The following is a 22,349-nucleotide window of genomic DNA, read 5'->3' on the forward strand; positions in this document are numbered from 1 at the left end:
CACAGCCACTCACTCTCTCATTCCACTCCAGTAGGATGAGAGAGAGAATCAGAAGAGTAAAAGTGAGAAGATTCACAGGCTCAGATAAAGACAGTTTAATAGGTAAAGCAAAAGCTGTGTGCACAAGCAGAGCAAAACACAGGATTAATTCACTGCTTCCCATGGGCAGGCAGGTGTTCAGCCACCTCCAGGAGAGCAGGGCCCCATCACATGTAATGGTGACTTGGGAAGACAAACACCGTCAATCCAAATGTGCCCCCCTTCCTGCTCCCTCCCCAGTTTCTGRGCATGGCATATCCCCTTATTCTGCTGGAATCAGCTGTCTCAGCTTGGTCCCCCTCCTGACTTCTCCTGCAGCCCAAGTCTACTTGCTGGCAGGGCAGTGTGAGGGAGCAGCAAAGACCTGGACTCTGTGTGATAGCAACCACAGAAAACAACCTTGCATTATCAGCACCATTTTGGCTCCAAATCCAAAGCACAGCTTCACACAAGCTACTGTGAGGAGAATCAACTTCACCCAGCCTAAGCCAGTAGAGGAAAGCAGCCTTTTATCTCCAGGTTCAGCAGCTAGCTAAGCTAWTACTCAGACTACTTTATGTCTAATTATTTTCTAGTAGCACCAGCCTATGTGGAGCTTTCATTGTCAGCMCTTTCTTCACAAGGTAACAAGTGCAAATCTTTCACAGAAAAGTACTTGAGACTACAGAATGGGGTTGTTTGCTAAAGGGGTTTATTTTTCTTTTGAATTGGCTGCATTCTGAAGTGATAGAACTGCTTCCCTTAAAAGGTCCCTGCTTACATCAGATTTCAGTAAAGCCCTGAGATGATTAATGAAGTGGTAACACATTGACTATGTGGCTGGCTTCATGACTGTGTTACAGCTTATGATTGCTTATTTACAAGCCCAAAGGGACAAGACAGAACTAAAATAAAGACTGCAGATGAACATCATGAGAGTACACACTACCTAAAGACTTACACAAAAAGACTTTCTGGCCCCAAATAGCTACTGTCTTGAACCCTGCTGCAGCATCAATGAGAAGCACTTTGGCCAGGACCATGCCCTCATTATTTTCTCAGCTCMTTGGCAATGACACCACTTCTATTACCGTTATTGCCACTATCAGTCATGATGGGAACTACAAAAGAGGAAAATGCTTGGAAGGGCAGGACAGGTGAGAGAAGCAACGGTTTCAGTTCAAGGGAATCTCTCAGCAAAATCAGAAGGAAGGTACTTGCTAATATATCTTTGGCAAGCTCTTTGAACTCTACCTACCAGAAAACCCYAAGTGGTACCTGGAAAGGGTCCCGGACATGCAATTCAGCATTCCTTCAGCAAGATACTACTTTCTGTTGCAGCATCTGGATGACAGAGGGAAAAGAGATGCAGTGGGAGGCAGAAATATTCTCTAGAATCATGTATCAGTCAGAAAAAGTAAAAAATGTGGTCATACCACTTAGCAGAGCGACAGCACAAAGGGAGGCTGGAGCAGCTGGTTATCAGAATCATCTTTACCTACTCAACCCAAAATACACTTGCTAGAGCACTGTATGTGACGCAAAACAAAGGCTGCCTGTGCCATCACATTTTAGAAAGGTGTTTTTATAACACTACTGAAGTAGCATCATTTTCTTGAGCAGATGTACTGATGCTATGTATGACATCCAGTAAATTGATATGTGACATAAMTGCAAGGGTCTACTAATCTACATGTCTAGATATAGATACCAAAGTTAGTCCAGCCTGCAAGCATCAAAAAACCAGTTTCTGAAATGGAAATTCTTCTTTTTGCACTTAAGGCTATGCTTTTGCCTTTCACTATTCACTTTTCACCTTAACCAAAATTTCAAGAATCTTAATATATGAACAGTCAACTTAATCYTGCTGTCCTCTAAATAGAGATTTTTTTTTAGGTTTACAGTGGCACCAAGCCAAGCTGAGATACCTGAAAAAGCCTTTTTCCATTTCTTTGGAAATCTGGGAAATCATTGCTTAAATACATATGAYTGTTAGATAACCTGAAATACACAGGGTGGACATGGGCATTTTCAGAATTCCACTAGCATTCAGACAATCTTCACAATCTTCAGACAATCTAAATAATTAAGTCTAAAAATAACAATGCAAGCTAAGGACACTAAAACATTCCTATTCACTTGTCAGCTACAGCTTTTAAGGTACAGATATCACTTCAAGTTATGAGYTTTCCCTCCTGTAAGACTTTCGTGTGAAGATTTACTACTGTGCAGTAGTATCAGGATGTTAGTTAATACCTGGATTCACTTTCTCACATAGATGAAGAATTTATAGCTAATTATTTTTTTTATGATAAAAAGGAGTATGTGTTTTGAAGGAAGACATCTTTCTACATTTTTCTAGAATAACCAACTTGAAGAAAGCATTTCGACACAACTAGGGCCAAAAAACATCTAATGAAAGCAGTAWGAATGCTCCAAGTAAAATAACTTCATTACTTTGAAACTGTGCTGCTGTAAATAGTTTCTAGAAAATCCATTTACAATGAAGTCAAAAGCAGTCAGGTGAAAATTTAAATGCATCAACAAAAAACCTTTATGTGCTGTAAACRTTTTTCAAGAGGGAGCAATACAGTTCAATGACAAAACCCACCAAGAACGGGTATAAATCACTTTTTTAAGTGCTCCAGTTTGGCAGATCAGAACAGTATGGCATTTCTTGTACTCACATGAGTCAGACTTTCCCTGAGAGACAATACTCTTCACCTCTCAAAAACAGTCAGATTCTCTGTTTTACTGACTCCTTCAGAATCAGGTCCGGAAAGCAAATCCATACCTCTGATTGGGAATTTCAACATTTGTGTGGGTGGATGGGTTTGTTTAACCACACTCCCAAAGAGACAATGTATTTTCAACATGATAGAAAAACTTTAATCATTCCATACGATCCACTGATCTGTCTTTTGACTACTAAAACAAATTCACATTATGAGACATGACAATTTTGGAAGTGGTAATATTTTCAGTATTTTTGCCTTGTGCACATTTACATCCAGTATCAWCTACCGTATTTATGAAAACAGATCCACCCAAAACTAAGCACTACAAAAACAACTAAAAAAAACCGTCAAAATTGAAGCAGCAATGTTGTATTATTTTAAGCTTCATTAACCCTCTCCATATGACAACTCCCTGGATTTATGACTGTAATGCACAAAACAGCAGAGCCCRTCTATAGTAGTATAATGAACTCTTCCTAAATGCAGCCATGAAATCATCACTGTCCTCTTGACACATATTGGGAATGGCTGGAGAGCAACTGGGAGTAACAGGACAGCAGCTGGGGGAAAAAAAGTGCTGTGTACATTATGTTACACTTCAGCAGGCCTGAAGGCTCCTAGGGTGTTTCAGCACTCAAGTGGGCTCTTACTCTGGATATCCAGGTATGTACTTGAGCCACACAGCAGCTGGGCAGGCGCAGCAGCAGCTCCCATAGCAGCTCCAGGAGAAGGCGCTGACCATGGGTGCTGAAAATTTGSAAACACCTGAAGAGAAGCAGTTCTATAGCAGGTTCTTGACATCCCTCTGCTTTCAGRTTCTGCTCTTCTCCTTCAAAACTTCCAAGATAATTTCTTCTTCAGGAGCACTCAGCCCGTGAAGTCTGAAAGTGCTTTGATGGGCATGTGTTTCAAACTTCTTTTTRCCTCCTCTGCAGGACTAAGGAGGGATCTCCTCAGTAAAGGGAGACCATAGGAAAACCTACTTCTGTCTGCCTTCAGACTTCCTTTCCACCTGGCTCAGGGACTGTATTCCTTGACAGACGACCTTAATACTCTTCCCCTTTCCTTCCAGTAGAGCTGCCTTTCAGGCTACAGCAATTGCCTACCCTGCCAGCAGCAGCAACTGGGTGAAGAGTGAATGAAGAAAAGGTGCAGTGCAGATTGCAATTCAGAGTGATCAGAAACAAACGGAACATTGTGCACCTTGGTTGTTTCGATGTCTGCTGTTCCTGCTGATGCTCCACTTCTGTTACAGGCAGCAAGAGGGATCATGTTTTCCTTCACCTCAGATAATACTTACTACATGGATAACATACCATTTTAGCTTGAATTCTTTGTTTTCAGAAAATAAATTACTGGAAACCATTTTTTTTTTTTGCTGCTGTTTTTTTCCTTTTTTTTTTTACACATCATTCAATCTCTCATGAAATCAAGACTGTTATCTGGATGACAGAGAAATATACACTGCTGAGTTATTACAACAATTTTACACCATCTAAAAAAAAATAGCTGTACGACAACTTTCCAGACATCAAGTTTCTTACATCAGAGATGACAAACATTGATTGTGCAAATACCAAACTTCATTCACTTGTCAAGGAAAAAAGTTTCAAGTTAATCAGCTGCAGATTACATTCTCCTGGTTTTCGTCATTCATTGTTCTCATAATGACAATATCCATTAASATTATTTTTATTCTCAACAAAATTCTAAAGCTACCAGAAAACCAAAACAAACGGGGAAAGGGAGGGGTGAAGACTACAGTAGTCATTAACATACACTTATGTGCACTATAGAAAATAACATCTTTAGCTTCTATTTTTACCTTAACAGGAAAGTGGGAGACAAAAAAGTTTACTACAGTACATCCTAAAAWCTAAGTAAATCATATCCAACCATCCACCACCCATTTTTATCATTTTAATGAGAATTCATGTGAATTTTTGTAATCAATGAATACAGCAGAAAATACCTCTGGAGTTTTTTTTACACCAGATAACCCAGTAGTGCTATAAAACTCACTGTATAGAGTTCACCATATCAATTAACAAAGTCTTAACCAGCAGTTCAACTCTGCCCAGCTACTGAATGCACCCATCTACTTTAAGATAGAGATTCTTAGAAGAAAAATCATGGAAATTAAATATGAAAAGTACACAATTCTTATGGAGCTTGAATTTTATTTTTGGTACATGTAGAATACCTATTACGAAGAAATACCAAACCATGGAGAATCAGTATTTTTAAGTAGAGGGTGCAGAAAGAAGATTGAGTCTTTTATAAACTTATCAAATAAATGCACTAGGGTTTGCACGGGGATCCTTTTGGTTCCTGTATCTGTAAGTGAGCCAGACTCCCAGAATCTRAAATAAAAAACCAAAGATATTATTAAGCAGAGGGTCTCCATCTCAACCTCTAGTTCTACAAAATTTGTTTTAAACATAAAATCATGGCTATGAATTTCCACTATACAAGTTTAGGMTATTTTATTGTTCCTAAAATTGCACAACCACATTACATCTTTCTTAATTTGAAAAAAAGAATGCATCATCTCTCTGAGAGAAAAATCATACCTAGCCACGGAGAAAAAACAAAAAAAACAAATCAAGAAAGCCAAAACTATAAACAAAAAAAAGCCAAAACCATATTCACAATTTAAAAAAATCCCATTCTTATAACAAAAGTTAAATTATTCTTCTCCCCTTCCCAAATGATAAATACTCATAAACCTGCTTTAGTGTAACAATAAAAAAATCCTCCAAATTGTTTCCTTTTACAGTTACCACGTAACTATATGGCTATTGTGCATTTTCAAGTCTTGCCATCACGCCCAACCACCTTCCTCAATCCCAGTACCTTCACATCTTTAGCAGACATGGCTGAGGACAGATTCTGTTTAAGATGCCATATCTCTCTTGGTGCTGCAGTATGTACAAACCTTCTAAAAACTGCACTAAGCAGCAGGAAGAGCATTTTCACATGCTCTGCTCTGGGATTACTCTGCTCTGAGSATTTTTATACTCCAATCAATAAAGCAAGTTATGCAACATTATGCTACTAGAGCAAAGAGTCAAAAGACCTTTTTAATTTTAATCCACTATTTAAAATACAATTCACTCCTAATGCAACTCTATCTTTGCACTACAGGTGGCACCAAAAAAAAGTCTTCAAAGACTGTATGTATGCAAGAGTGGAAAATAGGTGGGAAGAAGAGGGAACAAGGTAAAGCAATGACACTTTTTTATTACTGCAGGAGAATGGTACACTTGAACAGCTAACTTTCTGAAAAGCTTAAACTTTACAGCATCACACTGTAATGCTGAGGTTGAGGTTGTCTAAACAACAAAGTAGCAAGATAAGCCTTCCTTCTGAAAGACTTAAGCAAGCGGATAGCTTTGAAAAATTTATAATTAATTATTTGACTCCTGAGATTGGACTGAGATTTCCTGTAACAAACCCCCTAAAATTGTGTTTCACAAAACAAAGCTTTAAAAGTGGGGAAAGACCACTCAATTTTCTAACTACCCACTCACCTCTGTGAAACTGAAGAAGAGTCCTATCCCTCCGACAAATCTCAGCACCATTCCAGAATATTCTTCCATTATTGGTGCACATGGTTTGCAATGGAGAGATCTATAACAATCCTGCAGCAGATAAAGAGAATTGCATTCCRTTTTCTGATGACATTTTGTTGTTCGAAAGCATCTGGTTTTCTCTAGAAAAGATTGCTACCCATGGACAAAACTCTTGCAGCTTTAAAAGACTCCAAGAGAACAAGTACATAAATGACAGTGGAGTACAACCTTTGCAGGATGCCCTGTAACTGTCTTTCCAGTAAGTTAAGAGAAGACCTGAGTAACAACTACCCTACGCATTTGTTAAGATGCTGTTTTCTGTAACTATGAAAACAATTGTACATTTTTGAACACAGTGGGAAAAAGTTACGTTTTTTCACACTTGAAGAACTTACAGAGGTGCAGGTTTCATTCGGATCAAAAAATCTGAATCCACAGCAATTCAGATTTCTCTCAATATCTGCTCTTGCGCTGTTGGTGTTATTCCATCCCACCTCTAGAAGTTCACTCTAGAAGCCAAAAGAAAATAYATATTACATTAATTGAACAGTTTTACACTGCAAATCAATGTACAAAGCCAAGTTGATCCTGTCCTAACTAAACCCTTCAGATCTTGACGCTTAACAGGAGAATATAAATACATTAAAAAATGACAGGAGCGTCCAAACAGGACAGCACCTAACAGCAGCACATTCATGGGTATAATTCATTTTCTTCCTTTATTTTTGCTAAACCAAACCAGAYCACTAGTAATGGGACATACAACTACTCTAGATGGGACTGCCCAGGCTTTACACAAAAGGCWCAGTCACATGCAAAAGCTGATTATTTAGTCACTATACCCTTATCCACTTCTTATGCAGTCTCYATAGCACATGGAAGACTGTTTTACTTTCATACCTAAGTGCCTAATGTAGTTGTGAACCTTTCCAGTTACACAACAGTCCAACTTCATCAACTTTACACCATGATTATTGTATATTTCATCAGCTTATCTGAAATCGTTGAACACAAAATATAGTCAAGATCTCATGCTGCTACACTCATGACCATAAACCTAAAAAGGAAATCTAAAAACAAATCAATTAAAAAAAAATACATCTCAAAGTAATTTTAGAATCCAAATGTACTTTTTTCTAGCTACCAGACCCCAGCACTGACCAAGATCTAGATTTTAAGAAACAGGGCAACACTGATTTTAATAAAATATGCTCTCCTCATTTTATGGAGGACTATACAYAAATACGTGTGCCTGTGTACATACATATCTACAGTGTTATGCTACAGATTAACTGAGAAGTCAGGAAATTTTTCTTACCTGCTGTTCCTCGTTTAGTGCCAAACAGGCACAGGAGACAGCAAACTGGACAATAAAGACTAGCAGAAGAATAATCATGTACTGGAAACAATAATTAAGGATACATTTTCAAATTAATTTTGGTTTTTAACATATACACCTAAAAGTATCCTTTTGTTTCACTGGGTTACAGTAAGCCCTTTAAAACAAAAGATGTATGGAAGCAAATTCTGACTGGATATGGAAAAGATGACTTAAATAATGTTCCCAAAACTCAATCACCATATATTATCTCTTTTTGGCTCTACTATACACAGCTGGTGTTTCCAGGTTAGGTATTTCTTGTCTAGCAAGAAAACATGAGCAGAGATGTTAATAAAAGGAGCTTTGAGAGAAAATTTTCCAGCCAATTTCTCCAGCTTTAGGGACTCATGTTATTTCAATATTCTTCACTTAAATAAAGTAGTTGAGAAAACATTTTTCTGGGAATTGCATATTCAGGTTATTTTTTTTTTTAATGACATAGTCCTGTAATTAATTACAAAAAATAACTTCAGCCTAGATTCAAACTGAAAAAAAATGTAGGAGTTGCTCTTGGAAAACARCCACACACACTACTGGACTAATGCATCTGAAAATGGTACAAAACAAAACAAATAAACTTTGATACTAAAGATCACATTTTGAAAGTTGGGGAGTACTTTCACAGTTTGCTGCTATGTTCAGAAGCAGACACTTCACACAATTAAGCTGTTTGTAAAGTGGAGGTCAGTTCTTATTCACAGGCCACAAAAGTTAAACATTAATAGTTCATCTACTTTAGCTCCGTGTAGAGCAGAGCACACAGTAAGAGGCAMCTGTGACACRGAGCCACCATATAAATCTCTAAAAAAATTAAAATAGTCTTGTTTTTAAAAAGAGATGTGAATACTTCTATCTTCAGAGCACAAACAATGGGGGRAAAAAAGGAAACTGAAATCAAGTTAAAAGGGAAGGAAGTCTAATCCAGACTGCACTTGACCAAAGTAAGTTGGTGAATTTCTGTTGTCTCCTAAGCACCTCTCCCAACAGTCTCAGCTGACAGAGCAGGTTGTTTACACAGTTYGAACCAAGCTGCAATCAATGCAATGCATCAGAAGGATACAAAGAATAGCAATACTTGATGATGTTTCACTGCACCAATCAATCCAACTAAGGCAATAAAGAAGAGGAAGACTCCTACTGCAATTACCACTCCAACAACTCTGAAACTAGAGATGAGGCCGAAGCCGATTCCCCATGCTGCAATTCCAATCAGCAGCAAGCTCACCAGCTGGAGGGAAGAAAAAACACAAAGTTAAGACAGCATATTAAAACATGCTCCCACAGATAATTWTTTTAYATTAAAATTGTTTTTAGAAAGGTACATTTTTTCTTTCTGGTGCAAAGAGAAGAAGCACAACCTTAAACAAACCAATCTTCCACAGCATTGGACAGGTAATTTCAGTTCCAGGTGTTTCAAGGCAYRCATATTCTTCCACATYGCCAATGYTACAACTGTTATAACTTAATCTATCTGTGAGTCAAGTCACGTTGTACTATCTGTGACTGACTAGAGGCACTGAACTGGAGATCATAATGCAACTGACAAATAAGCTAAATTCAGAGTGGAATAAGAACAAAAATTTCAGATGTTTTGTGAAACTGGCAGTATGTTTAAAGAACACAGAATATACAGCTCCACAGCACTGAATGTGTAAAAAATACCACTTTACCAAAATTTAATGTAATCAGCTGTATTTATCCATTAGAGAAGTTTCTACATAGTTGATGATGTAACACAACAGTTAACATGGTCACAYAAAAATACCTTTTAGATGTGAATTTCAAGGACTTCATGCAGTAAAACAATAAAGGTATCCGGTTTCTACTGCATATTTCTTCAAGAAAATAGTTCTATTACCAAGTCAAYCCTATGTCAATACCAAAACATTTATGCTGTTTCCTTCCTTTTAAACATGGTATTTAGGGAAGGAAGGCAGGCAGAATCTCTCCCAGGTAGCTCACAGGGATTTATTGTTTATATGGGCAGGAASCTCCAGCCTTTCCTGTTTCCATGCCAAAAATCACAACCCCAATAAAAAAGAAATTCCAACATGAAGCAGAAAAATCTTTAATGAGGTCCAGCAGGACAGAAGCAGCAAAGCCAACCCAGATGTCSAAGGCATAAGATGCCCATGATTCTCTGGTTTAAAACAGACATATATGTAACATATTGCTCATTACATTCTCCRTTAAATGACACCAATTCAACATGGAAGTTTTAACTTTCCAAAACTCTGATCTCACCAAAAATACCCAGCTGTATAGCTATTAAAAAAAATAAATCCCAAACCAACAAAATCAAACAGCAAGCACTTATTCTAGTCCAACTACTTGGCTTTATTTGACAACAGGTATATAGCAAGCACTTACACATGCTCACCAGTTTCCATTCAAACAAAGAACATTCTCAAGACATTTTACTGCTTACCTAGAGACAGGGAAGATTGAAAAAAAATAGAAAAGAAGACATAGTTTCCAACTTATCATTTTAGAATACTTACCACACAACTGGGTATTCTGGTTGGTTGTACTGCCAAATACCTCTGCATATTTTTTTTCCATTTATGTACGTTTTAGAGGACTAACCTATGTAATGCTGCTTTTGAAAAATGGAAATCTAAGATAACATCAAGAAAGTCAGTAAAACATGTAGAGATGCTCATCAAGACCCCAACACAGCAGATGGGTTTTGTTTTGTGTTTACAGAGGAATACATCCCAAAAACCCTTTTACCAAAAGCCAGTAATCCACACAAGAAATTTAAGAGCCCTTGAAAAACAAAAGCAGGACTTGTCATACCTAYACTTCTCTCTTAACACAGAAATAGACAAAAAATATATAAAATTCAAGGGAATTGTTCAATACCAGCAGAGTTYCAGGATTATTTCACATTTGTCTTTATTTCTCTTAAAGAAAAAGCCTAAATTACCACATTTATTGAACCAAAACAACAGGCCAAGTGCCATGAATCAAAATTACAGAGAGAATTGAAGGAAAAAATAAAACAAAGAGCCTTGGCTCTAACACAGACAATTTTTCTGAATCCATGCTGCAAAAGGCTACAAACTCCCTGATACCAGTATACTAAAAGTTAGCCTTGCTAATCAGACAGTTAATTACAAGACCTACCTTTTCTGATCTATGTCCATTCAATTTATTTCACTGCCTTTCCACTGGAAAGATTTATATTTCCATGTAAGTACCAGAAGCGAGTAACAGAAGAAACCCCATAGCCCAATTTCCAATCAGAAAGTGATGACATCCCATGCTCTGCATCAGCTTCTGAGCATTGAACTCACACTGCCACTACATATGTCTTAAAAAAAAATCTCACAGGCAATGTCAAATTTCAATTTATTTCACAAAGAAGAGCAGATCAAACTTCATTTCTAATGCTTTTCACCAAYACTTTTCTATCTGAGTTGAGTGCCAATCCTTACTTCCACCCTTCTGTGTCTAGGATACCAAAATCCGTATTTGTTCAGCTCTTTGCTCATTTCATTAGAGGTCCAAAAGCATTAGATGAAATTAGTTTTGTTCCAAAAATACTGAAATGGAAACAAGAGACAAAATCTGCGCCTCTAACACCTACTGCATAAACACAGTCTGTGAGCTGCAGGGTACCAGTTGCTTGTTSCTGCCATTACTGATCTCATCTTACACTAATATGATGATATATATACAAGAAATTAGTTGCATGACACTAGAAATTATTACCCTGACACCCTCTCACAAAAATCTTTTCTGGTAGAAACAGCCACATGCTGAATCTAGAAGAGCTCGGGTTTTCAATCAAGTGGTCAAAAAAAAGCCTCTCCGGCTTTTAAACCCATTACTGAACTACAAATATACTGGAAATAACATAAGTTTAGTTTCCCATTTGATCACATTGAAGTTTTAGAGCCACCATTCTCATTTTCAAGTGATACCTCCATAATACCAAGGCTCTGTTTTCTTTCACTTGACAAAGTGTCCACTGTCCAATCCTTTAAAACATCGGGAAATTCAGTGTGATCACAAATCCATGCTACTGGGCTCTGGTTGACAAACTATTTGAAAATGCTGTATTCGGTCAGGCAGATGCATGATTTGGCTACTCCTATCTTGCCACTTGAAATTGTGGAAAATCCACTCTGTTTCAAAAGTGAAATGGAGATTACAAATTTACAAACCAGTCCGCAAACAGATTTAGTGTTAGGTTTCTGACTCCTCCACATGTTTAATGAAAGATGAAATTATGGTTATTCCTTCATATTCAGGTTTGGCATGGACTAGMTGAGTGAGTGCAATAACTCTATGTATAGTTTTATAGTGCCATAATGCAAAAAACAAAGTAAAAGTATACTACTACAAAAATTAAAAATAACTTATGGCTGTTTTGAGAGGAGGTTTTACAAGTTTGTAAAACAACGCAAGGCTTATAGTGTTAGGCACTGTTTAGCCACTAGAAATGACTACTCAACAGTGCTTATTCCACTGTTTTAAAAAAGGATTTAAATGCAATAGTTCTAAAGTGAAGCTGCTGTGACTTAATAGTAAAATGTACCTGACACAAAATTAGTGACCCTAATCACTTTAAAAGAGTAACATGGTTACTAACACTACAWATATTTGCTTGATGTATCTACCAGAAACATCTGAAATCACAGCCCAGTTTTCAGTGATWAGGGCTAATCCAGTTTCCCACAGGAGGGCTGGAGAAATGGCCTGTTAGACTGAATGGCCAAAGAGCAGACTGCTGAGCTTGAAGGGCAGTAACTGATGGCYCAGCATCCAGCTGGTAGCAGGTAAGCACCACCACGAAGGGCTGATATGGAGCCAGTATCATACAGTGTCTTCATTAACAACCCAAATATAAGAGAAAATGARTCCTCCGAAAAATTGCAGACGATTCTAACCAAGGAAGAGTGGTTCACTCTCCAGAGATTTAACTCAGCTGTACCTTGATAAACTTGAGAAATAAGTCAAGAGGAACACTGCAAAGTGAAAAAGTGTGCTCCTGGGTGATTCAGTAGAGCCTGAGATTAGACCAGTTGAACAACAGCCTTACTGAGATAGATGAAGATCAAGCTATTTGCCAGGCTGAACAAAAGCCAAGAGTCAGCTCTCATTGCAAATAGGGAAAGCCAAGAGGAGTGCAATCAAAGGAAACACAATGCTGGTGAGACCGAAGCTCAAATACTGTGTTCTATTTCAAGGCYCCCAGGTCAAAAAGGAATTTGAGAACCTGGTAAGAGTCAGTAAAATAGCCTGGAGCCTTGAGGATGAGAGGTCTGAGAGGAAGTGGTGGAGCTGGGTTTGTTTAGTATGACAAAGAGGCTGCCTAGGGATAACATAATAGTAACTAAAGCTGAAGGCACATTACATAAACRTGGAGGCAAACTCTTCTGGGTATCACAAGTCAGAGCTTGGGAGGTTCAGACTGACCATTAGAAAACACACCTGCAAGGTGATTCGGCACCTTACTCAGAGACATGACAATCTTTGTTCTCAGGGGTTTACAAGACTCAGCAGATAAAGCCACAGCTGGCAAGCCACTGTTACTTGTAACCCTGCTCTGAGAAGGGGCCTGGACTGATGAGTCCCAAAAATACCTTCCAACCAACACTCCCACACACCACAGCCTGCATTTTCACCATGCCACTCTCCACACCAAAAATCAAAGTTTTAACAGGCAGGTAAGAGATGGATTTAGCACTGACTAGGACTTGCCTGMACTATTTAGCTCACTACATAGCTTCTAAACCGTCTATCAACAAAACACTTTCTTACAAGCTATAAGGAAGTCTCTCGATAAAAGAACAAGAAATGGTTCTTCAGAAGTACTTACACAGCTTCAAAAATATGAGTACAGGTCTTGTTCTCAGAAGTGACTTAAAAGGTCACATTCACTTAAGGCATGTACACATAAAAGCCAACAGGCTTTAAGAACAAAGAATTTATAATAACCTCAAACTGGAGTAATTTGTGTACAGAATGATACTACAAGCAYGCACTGTTCACAAACCAGCAAAACAATACAAAGGCATGGAAAGTGTGTACATGTGGAGGGGTGACAGTATTTTATATTTAATATATGCATTTAATATATATTATCATCTCCATCAATACAAACCCCAGCTACCTTTCTTAAAAGGCACACACACAAAYAAAAGTTTACCACAATTCAGTATATAAACTCATAATTTTGATATTAAGTAACTGCTTTACCAGAACAAACCTATAGGTAGCCTAAATCCTAAGAGATCAGTTTTCCCTGCAAGAATATTTCCACTCTGGAGTCAAAAGAAGGGAAAAAAAAAATCAAGCCGATTGTCAGTCGACAAAACTTTACTCCAATGCCAGTATCAGCACAGGGAAGATTTTAGAGAAGATTTAATTTCAAGATCAGACTCCTGTTGAGGTGACTTCCCTTCTTTTTATACACATACATACACACATTTGAACTTCAGAGATGTTCCAAAAATAAGTTTCTCTAACAAATCTCCTAACTTGCTCTCTTCTTTAAATCCAAGTTCTCTTGTGCACATAGCTGCTCATTTCCTCTTTCCTGTACTGGAAAAAACACACTTCTCTCCACAAGTGCCCCTCGTGTACTTACACAKGAGCATATAGTCCACAATGCAAAAAAGAAACAAAGATACTGACAAACTATTTCTCTATACAAWGCCACTGAGAAACAATTCAAATGCTAAAACCACTTCCTCCTTCCTACAACAGAAAACCACCAGCAAATCTGCTGTCCTGACTAACTGGAAACTTTTCTGTATTTCAACTAGCTTGGACTGCTGGCTAGAAAGGAAGTCATACGCAGAAGTTAGYATTCCCACTGCTTCCTTACCACCTCAGTACAAATAGGAGCTGGTAAAAACTGCATCTAGGAATTTAAATTTCAAGAGATACTGACTCATCATTACCAGGTAAAGAGATTAGACAGCATTTATACTTCCAACAGCCAGGAAAATATTTACAAAACAGCTGTCATGGTGGATATGGAACAGGAACTAAAACCACAGAGATTACAGAAATGATGAAATACATCCTCCCTAACCTCTCTCTCCACATCKAAGTTCATATTCTACTACTTTTAAGGGTGTTTTAAAATTTAAATGTCAAATAGCATATATACTGAAGGTAGARGTTTCCACCCCTCCCCCCTTCAACTCAGCCAATCATTTCTGCACAACCATAGACAATCTAGAGGACAATTTTGCTTCCAGGTACTTAATTAAAAACACCACATTAAAACAACATGCAATACATAACAGTGCACCTTTAGGAAGTTAAAACTAAGCTGAATTGGTTTCTCTCACAGCTTCAAGCTACTCAACCTGTAAGCAACTTTATTTCCTTATTTCAGCTCTACTGAAAGCAAAGGAAAGCTCTGGGTAACTCCAAAGGATTTCTAATAGAAAGCAAAACCTTCCACCCTTACGTGACTTACTTAAATGAAGAGTGATCAGTAGTCTGATTACTGAACAACCTTGATTCACATGGAACAAGCAATGTATGTGAAAGGCAGCATTCCTAACTCTTATCAGAAAAGCCTGTTCTTTTGGTTTCAGGCCTCATAAAGAATCATTCATCTCATTGGCCATGTAACAAACTACTTACGCACTAAAATGTCAGTGAGATTTAACCCCGGCTCTAGTCTTTGGAAATGGAAGCTTTGTGCTGTGCAGCAGGAACAATTATGTTCTAAAACGTTTACTGCTACTTGTATGTTTGTTAATTGTTTTTTAAGAGGCTGCAAAATGTTTCCACAAAGCCTGGTGGGCCCTCAGATGCTTCTTCTATACATTGTATCCCCTTGCCTACAAAACCCCACAACTAATGATGAAAGCTACAAGGCTACTACAGGGCATTCAGAGGGGTTCTTAATAATTGTGCTGGTTTTAGTGTCCATGAGCACCACCAGGATAGCTAAAAAGATCAGCAGTATCAAAACACACCATGTTCCATATGCCTCCCTCTTCTGTGCCCTGTGATTCCCTTGCTCTTTCCCTAAGGACAGGCTGCCTTCCCAGCTCTAAATGTCACTGCACACTCTGCACAAGACAAGTGAGGAACTAAAACCCACTCCTGGCTGGTCTATGGACACAGCACATGTCTCAAATCTGACCCACCACCACAAAGTGCTGTCACTTTGGCTATAAACTGACACACATTATAGCCAAGGGCCTTCCCAAGCCCTGGCAAAGCATCTTTAAATATCTATCTGTACTTCTGCTGTATTCTTCTGTGTTCTCAAGCGTGAACATAGAAACCTTCAAAAAAAGCCAATGAAAACAAAAAAAGCCACAAGACTGACATGACCAACGTTGCCTTCCTTGACCAATACCTAGGAGCTTCTGCACCAGTTTTATTTACATGTCAAGACTAGACAGCACAGCTTATACTGCCATCTTCAAAATGTCCTTGAGAACATCAGAAATGGCTCCAAGGCACCCCGTCCCATTTGCTGAGCATCCAGTTGTGACAATGAAGTAGACCAGCACAGCACAGGCTGGTGCTGCAGCAATCTCTTGATGCTGCAAGCCTAAAYGCTGACCAGAGACTGTCAGACAGAGCAAACAGCTGACTATTAACTTCTTACAGCTGAAACCAAACTGAGTGCAAACCAAAACGGAATTGCACTCAGAGACCACAGGCTCACTCACCACTGTGTAAGAAATTGTCACCTGAGGGAAGACCTCAGCTTCTCTAACTCCTGTCTGCTTGTATCTGGCTCTGTGTAGCCACTACACCAGTCAAGAAATATCAGAGAACACAGAAGACACATTCCCTTTCCCTATGAAAATCCAGATGTTCACTCTGCCTCTAAACCCAAGTTTCTCTGATTCAGCAAAAAGATGAAGCAGAGAGATTTGCATGGAAGATRTAKCATGGTCACTCCTCTGCATCAGGWACTCTGCATGTAAGAYGAGCATTATTATAARATACCTTATGAATTAAARGMCCTCTTARAACACTCAAGGCCAGGTTGGATGKGGCTTTGAACAACCTGGTCRAGTGGTAGGTGCCACYRTCCATGGCAGAGGGATTGGACCTACATGATTTTTAAGGTCCCTTCCAACCCAAACCATTCTATGATAGCAAGCACACGTTGTCCAAATCTGAGAAATTCTATACTTTTTGTCCAAATCTGAGAAATTCTATACTTTGCATATTTCCATAATACAGGGAAAGCAAGTTTAATAAAGAGGGCAGAGCACACAAATGCACTTTCAATAATTACGGCATCCAGAGAATAAGGAACAAATGACCGGAAAAACAAAACAAAACAAGCCCAAAAACACTTTCAAACACAATGCTTTAAAAACGGATGCAAAAACCAGGACACTCAATAAGCAATCAAAAAAAAGTGACTCAGAGAACAAAGTAATATAAAAAGTAAATTATTTTGACAAGGTACTTTCTAGTGTTAAAAGTAAATGTGGATGCTTTTACGGAATAAACTTTGTGCTACTAAAAAGTACACACTTCTAATAGAAAAGGTAGTGTATGTTTTACTTGAAATTAAGTGGCTGCTCTAGGTCTAACACAGCCTGCTCATCAAAACAAATGTGACATGTTCACATGCTGCCAATAAACATTTCATGTTTCCTGCTGCAGAATAATTCAGTAGCTGCTTCTGTGACAAAACCAGCACACACCCCCCAAATGAACTATCAGTTTTTTTTAATTTGAATATTTAATCTCATGGCTCACCTACCATTTCAACCTTTCACCACTAGTGAGAAACTTCCACATCCTCTCCAAAAATCTGATTTGAACAAAGATATCAACTGTTTGCACTTCAACACAATCACTGAAGACTTCTTTGGAAGGAACACTTAAGTTTTAAATTACAAACACATCCCTGAATTTGGAATAAATCTGTGGACAGGCACTTTAAACAGTTTGTAYGGATTTGCCATTTGATGGGAAATGTAAATAAGACTGACTAAATAAAATCTAAATAGGCCAGATATCCAAAATTAGTAAAATCTTAAAGGTCTTTTTATTCAGTTCTTCCATGTAAGGCTTTATTCTGACAATATACATCATTGTTTACCCAGAGTCAATAAATAATCTCAAATTTTTTTTCTACTCTTCCTCTACCCATCAGGAACCATACTGATGTCAGCAAGACTCAGCAAAGATGCCAGAATTACTCATATAAAAYAGATTTAAAAATAGAATCAGGGCCTAAGGACATTAACTTAGTCCAGAGAAGAACCAAAGTCATCAGCAAAGTAAYATCTGAAAAGAACATTGAGTGAGCAATGAGGTTACTGGGTTTCTGTTTTTTTGCCTTAAACCAATTACTGATTCATTACTGSTAGGACATATATTTTTCTTGGTGTACTACTACAAAAACTTTTAAAAGGTAGTATTAAAAAAAAAAATCAAGGTCCAATATAATATTATATCCTGGAATGATTTAAAGAAAGGCAGAATATAAACTAAAACYTCCAGTATACAGTTCTGAGGGTTAATTAATTCCCAGCATGTCATATAGACACACCAATGCTGGCTACAAAAACATCCAAGAAGTGTTGCCTCTCCCTTCTTACCTCCACTGCTCCCTTCTCACCACTTATTAGTAAATAAGCATTATTTTAAAGAGATGATTATTACATTATTGCTCTGCTTGTCTTCTGTATTTTTTTCTAGCTGGGAGAAAATAAGTCCATCATTCACCATCCTGCTCCAACCCTCGTTTTTCAGGWTTCTGTCTAACCAAGGAACAGAGAAGCCCACACATTTTACTAGATCACCTCTACCAGGCCAACTAAGCACCTTAAGTGCTATTTCTCCAACTAAAAATTTAAAAGCATTAAGTCTTGTAACTTGTCTATAATTAAGAAACAATACTAGCAATAACAGTTGGATATACTTGTAACTATCAATTAAAGAAGTCATTCCTTCCCTTCAGCAAAAATATCTTCTGTATAGGCCAAATGACACAAGACCAAGTGACACCCACAAAGTAAATTCTACTCAAGGAGACACAGAGCAGAGATTAAGGTYGTAAGTACACTGTACAGGTATCACAGACAGAACTACAGAAGTCCAAAAGTTCAACCCAACCTTGCTGAGTCCAAATATGTTCAAAAGACCTACCAGACTCAATACACCCGGTTAGTATATGGCTATATGGCTGTAGRAATAAATGATGCAGTCTTTAGGGAAAAAAACCTGCCATCCACATGACATCAGAATAAGATTTGTATTATATGAGAAAGATCCAGATTTCTCTCCATCACTCAAGAAATAATAGCAATAATAACAAAAGAAGTCTTGCATTAACTGAAAAGTGAAATTGGGATGGGATAATGCACCTAAAAACCACCTTCCAGGGCAAGAAAATCTCATGAAAAGTTGGCCACAATGACCTTCTGGGGTCCCTTTCTACCTGAGCTACTCTGATTCCAACTTAGCTTCATCATGACATTCYACATACACTAAACTTACCTTCAACAAGATACCAAATGAGGCAATGCCTATCTGCTCTCCTCTCTTCTGGCTGGGTGTAGCCCAACAAGACGAGGCATCACTGGGATCCAGGCTTTCACAGTGGGTAGGCTGGGCTGTCTAAGCATGCTCCAGACTTTTTCAGGGATGTATTTCACTCCTCAAGCCCCTCCAAGGGAGGAGACCAAGTAATAGCACAGCCTCTCCTATATAAAGGTTTCTTTTCTGCTCTTTTCTAAGGAAAGGTGGTGGTGGGGGTGTCGGATCACCTCGTAAATCAAAGAATATAACAACAGCCAACTCTGGCTTCCGCACAGGTGCTTCCACATCCCTTCGTGTTTCATCCTGGTGAGTACCCTCAGGTCCAGTAACTGTCAGCCATGGGAACTGTTTGTTCTGATGAACAGCATAAGACCTGCTCATTCTCCCATCCTGCCTTCAGCCGGGATCGGGCAATGCTTTCGGAAAAGCATGGGCACAACTGCCCACAAGCACTGGCTGACCCCCATTTCAGTCTGCTGAAAGTCATCCCCAAGCACAGTCACTAACTTGAAACATTAGAGGACATTCTACCTCTCCAGATGTGTTTCGAGAGGAAGCCATTACACTTACTCCTGTTTCTTGCTATTTCTGTGCCATTTAAAAATAGCGAGGGGAAAAACCTCATAGCTACACCACAATTGGAGATCTTATTGTTCTCCGTTAAAAACAAGCCCTCTAACATGCTGGAATAAAATCAGGCACCTGCCTAGAGCTCCCCAGCAAAACCATTTAATTCAGTTTAACATCCTGCCTCTTTACCCCGCTCATTTATGTTCACACCACCCGAGGCAGCCAGACTTCGTAACCCTTTGGTCCRTCCCAGGGAATACCGAGGGGTTCCGGGGGCCTTGTCACTGCCCGAACTGCACTTATTTGGRCGCTGACCCTTGGCTGAGCTACAGCAAAACAAACCCTTCCCGSCTTCACGCCTGGATTGGTGCAGCGCCCTTTCCAGATGGAGAAAAAGGGCACTGGAGGGCCGSGCCCCGGGGCCGCTCCTTCAGGAGATGAGACACCCGCCGCCGCTGCGGGCGGCCAGCGCTCCCGGGCCGCCCTGGATTTTGATCCCAAGGAGCCACGTCCGCGCGGTGACAAAGCTCGGCCTAACCGCTGTCACCTCCTCACCCTCCCCACCCCATCCTCCCGAGCCGGAAGCCGCGACCGCCCGGCGGCCGCAGCGCGGAGCGAGCCCCCCCCCACCCCCGCAGCCACAGCCACAGCCACAGCCCGCCGGGAGAAACGCAGCGAGCGCAGCCTGCCCCGCCACCTCCCCTCCCCTCCCCGCCCCGCCCGGCGGCGCGACCGGCGGGGCTCGGCACAGCCCGGGGCCGCGGGCGGGCCGAGCGCGGCGGGCACGCACCGTGTAGAGCAGGTTGAGGGCGCACAGGCAGTTCTTGGAGCAGGTGAAGCCCCCGCACGCCATCGCTCCGCCACCGCCGCCCCGCGAGGCAGCCGCTCCGCCAGGAGGCCGCGGCCCCGCCCCCAGCCGCGCGCGGGTGCGGCCGCAGCAGGTGAGCGGCGCCCGCTGATTGGCCGCCGCGGGGCGCAAAGGTAAATGTATGCAAATGAGCGCTGTGACGTCGGCGCCGTCCCCCGCTAYCCGCGCCCCGCGCGCCCCGTTCTCCGTTCCCGCGCTTGTGACGACAGAGCCCGGCCTGAGGCGCCGAGCGGGTCCCGGCGGGCACCGAGTGTTCCCACATGGGCACCGAGTGTTCCCGCCGGGCACGGGGCATCCCTGGGATCCATGGCCTGCGGAACCACAAGGAAACAGCCAGGGACTTACTCGTGCAGACCGTGAAAGCATTCGGCGTGCTGGTGGTTTCACCAGCGCTTCATAGAATCATCAAGGTTGCAAGAGACCRTCAAGTCCAGCCGCCAACCCAGCACTGCCACTGAGCACTTATTTCTATTTTAAACATTTTTTATTTTTTTTTTTTTAACTAAGTCATTGTTTCCACTGTGCCTCCTTACATATTTGCATCTATATATTCCTTAGCTTGTGGGTTAAATATTTTYAATTACAATTATTCTACTTTACAAAACCCTCCCCCTGTATCGATAATTACCTGCTGTTCAGTACCTGGTTTTTATTAAATGTTCGTACTTGGCTTGAATGGTGTCCTGGTTCACAAGAACCATCCAAAATCGTGTCTTCACAGTCCCCATGGGCTAGGCTGCTGAATGATGCTTTATAATAAATACAAAACAAATAACTACCAGCTATTCCAGTGTGGACATGTGTTGTAGGATTAGTGTCCAATATAGTTTCTTATATTTTTTTTTTGCTTGGCTTCACCAAGAGWCAAGGAAGCACACGTTCCTCCCTCGGGGTGGCTGTAAGGGTTCATGGCGCAGTAGTTTGACTTTATCAGGGTTTGACGCCAGAGAAGTTGTGACGGTCAGTTCCCAGTCAGCAAAGGAAGCTGCATCTACTTTCTGATGAATTCACGACAATTCTAAATAGGAACTTGTCATCAAAACAGCTCAGGGAGGAAATTCCAAAAGCGTTTTGTTTTCTGTAATTTGGCTGGCCTTCGTCTGCCAAGGGAAGCCCCAGCAGGCGAATAATCCTTGCCAGCAGTGAGACGTTGAACAGCAGCAYGCTTTGTCTTTCCTAGTCTGTCACTCAGATCTTTTCTTTTTAGTTTTAAACATTTTTTTTTCCCCATGCTCTTTGGTATTTTGCCAGATTTCTCCAATTAAATATAATACACATTTTTTTTCTCCTGCAATAAAAAAAACTTGTTGCTTTTCTACTGATGTATATCTACCTTTCAGCTGCTAGACAGACAACCAATTAAAATTCTCCAATATTTCTGAACATAAATTAAATCTGAATGCTTAACAGCTGCTGAAGCTTTATGTTTGTTTGTTTTTAAACTTGACATCCCTGCGGCTGGAGCTTCATGAAGTGACAGGAAGAGTTAAAAATCTGTTGRGATTTTTTCTTTCCATGATAGTTAAACTGATTTAATGTTGTGGYTATTTGGCCTATTTGGCATGCAGATTTACTGACTAGAGCTATTGCCTTTACTGGGCCATGTTTCTGATCTTTTGGGCCCAACTCTGACAGAGAGTAAACCCAGTCTAAAGTTTCAGTGAAATTTTACTAGCAGCTTGTAATTCTGCTTTAAA

The 22,349-nt window shown here is 40.0% G+C and overlaps 1 protein-coding gene across 1 annotated transcript; it reads right to left on the reverse strand.

Annotated features, from left to right (window-relative positions):
* Positions 1 to 2,340: 2,340 nt before the first annotated feature.
* TSPAN13 (tetraspanin 13) lies at positions 2,341 to 20,708 on the reverse strand. Its single transcript, XM_057371636.1, has 6 exons — positions 20,575 to 20,708; positions 8,773 to 8,940; positions 7,650 to 7,730; positions 6,727 to 6,840; positions 6,290 to 6,400; positions 2,341 to 5,119 (listed from the first exon to the last, which is right to left on the reverse strand). Exons 1-6 carry the CDS (start codon positions 20,635 to 20,637, stop codon positions 5,045 to 5,047), a joined length of 612 nt encoding a protein of 203 aa, XP_057227619.1. The 5' UTR covers positions 20,638 to 20,708; the 3' UTR covers positions 2,341 to 5,044.
* Between the last annotated feature and the right edge of the window lie 1,641 nt (positions 20,709 to 22,349).

The sequence above is a fragment of the Malurus melanocephalus genome, unplaced genomic scaffold, assembly GCF_030028575.1.
Source record: "Malurus melanocephalus ecotype Western Australia unplaced genomic scaffold, MMel_1.1 scaffold_150, whole genome shotgun sequence".
NCBI classification, from domain to species: Eukaryota; Metazoa; Chordata; class Aves; order Passeriformes; family Maluridae; genus Malurus; species Malurus melanocephalus.

What these genes read in the sequence shown, in the direction of transcription:
- TSPAN13 (XM_057371636.1), bottom strand. Translation starts at nt 20,637, where the DNA reads ATGGCGTGCGGGGGCTTCACCTGCTCCAAGAACTGCCTGTGCGCCCTC. An exon ending in ATCAAGTATTGCTATTCTTT is followed by an intron (nt 7,731 to 8,772) that starts GTATCCTTCTGA and finishes TATTGTTTCCAG; the next exon opens with TACATGATTATTCTTCTGCT. An exon ending in CGAATGAAACCTGCACCTCT is followed by an intron (nt 6,401 to 6,726) that starts GTAAGTTCTTCA and finishes TATCTGCTGCAG; the next exon opens with GATTGTTATAGATCTCTCCA.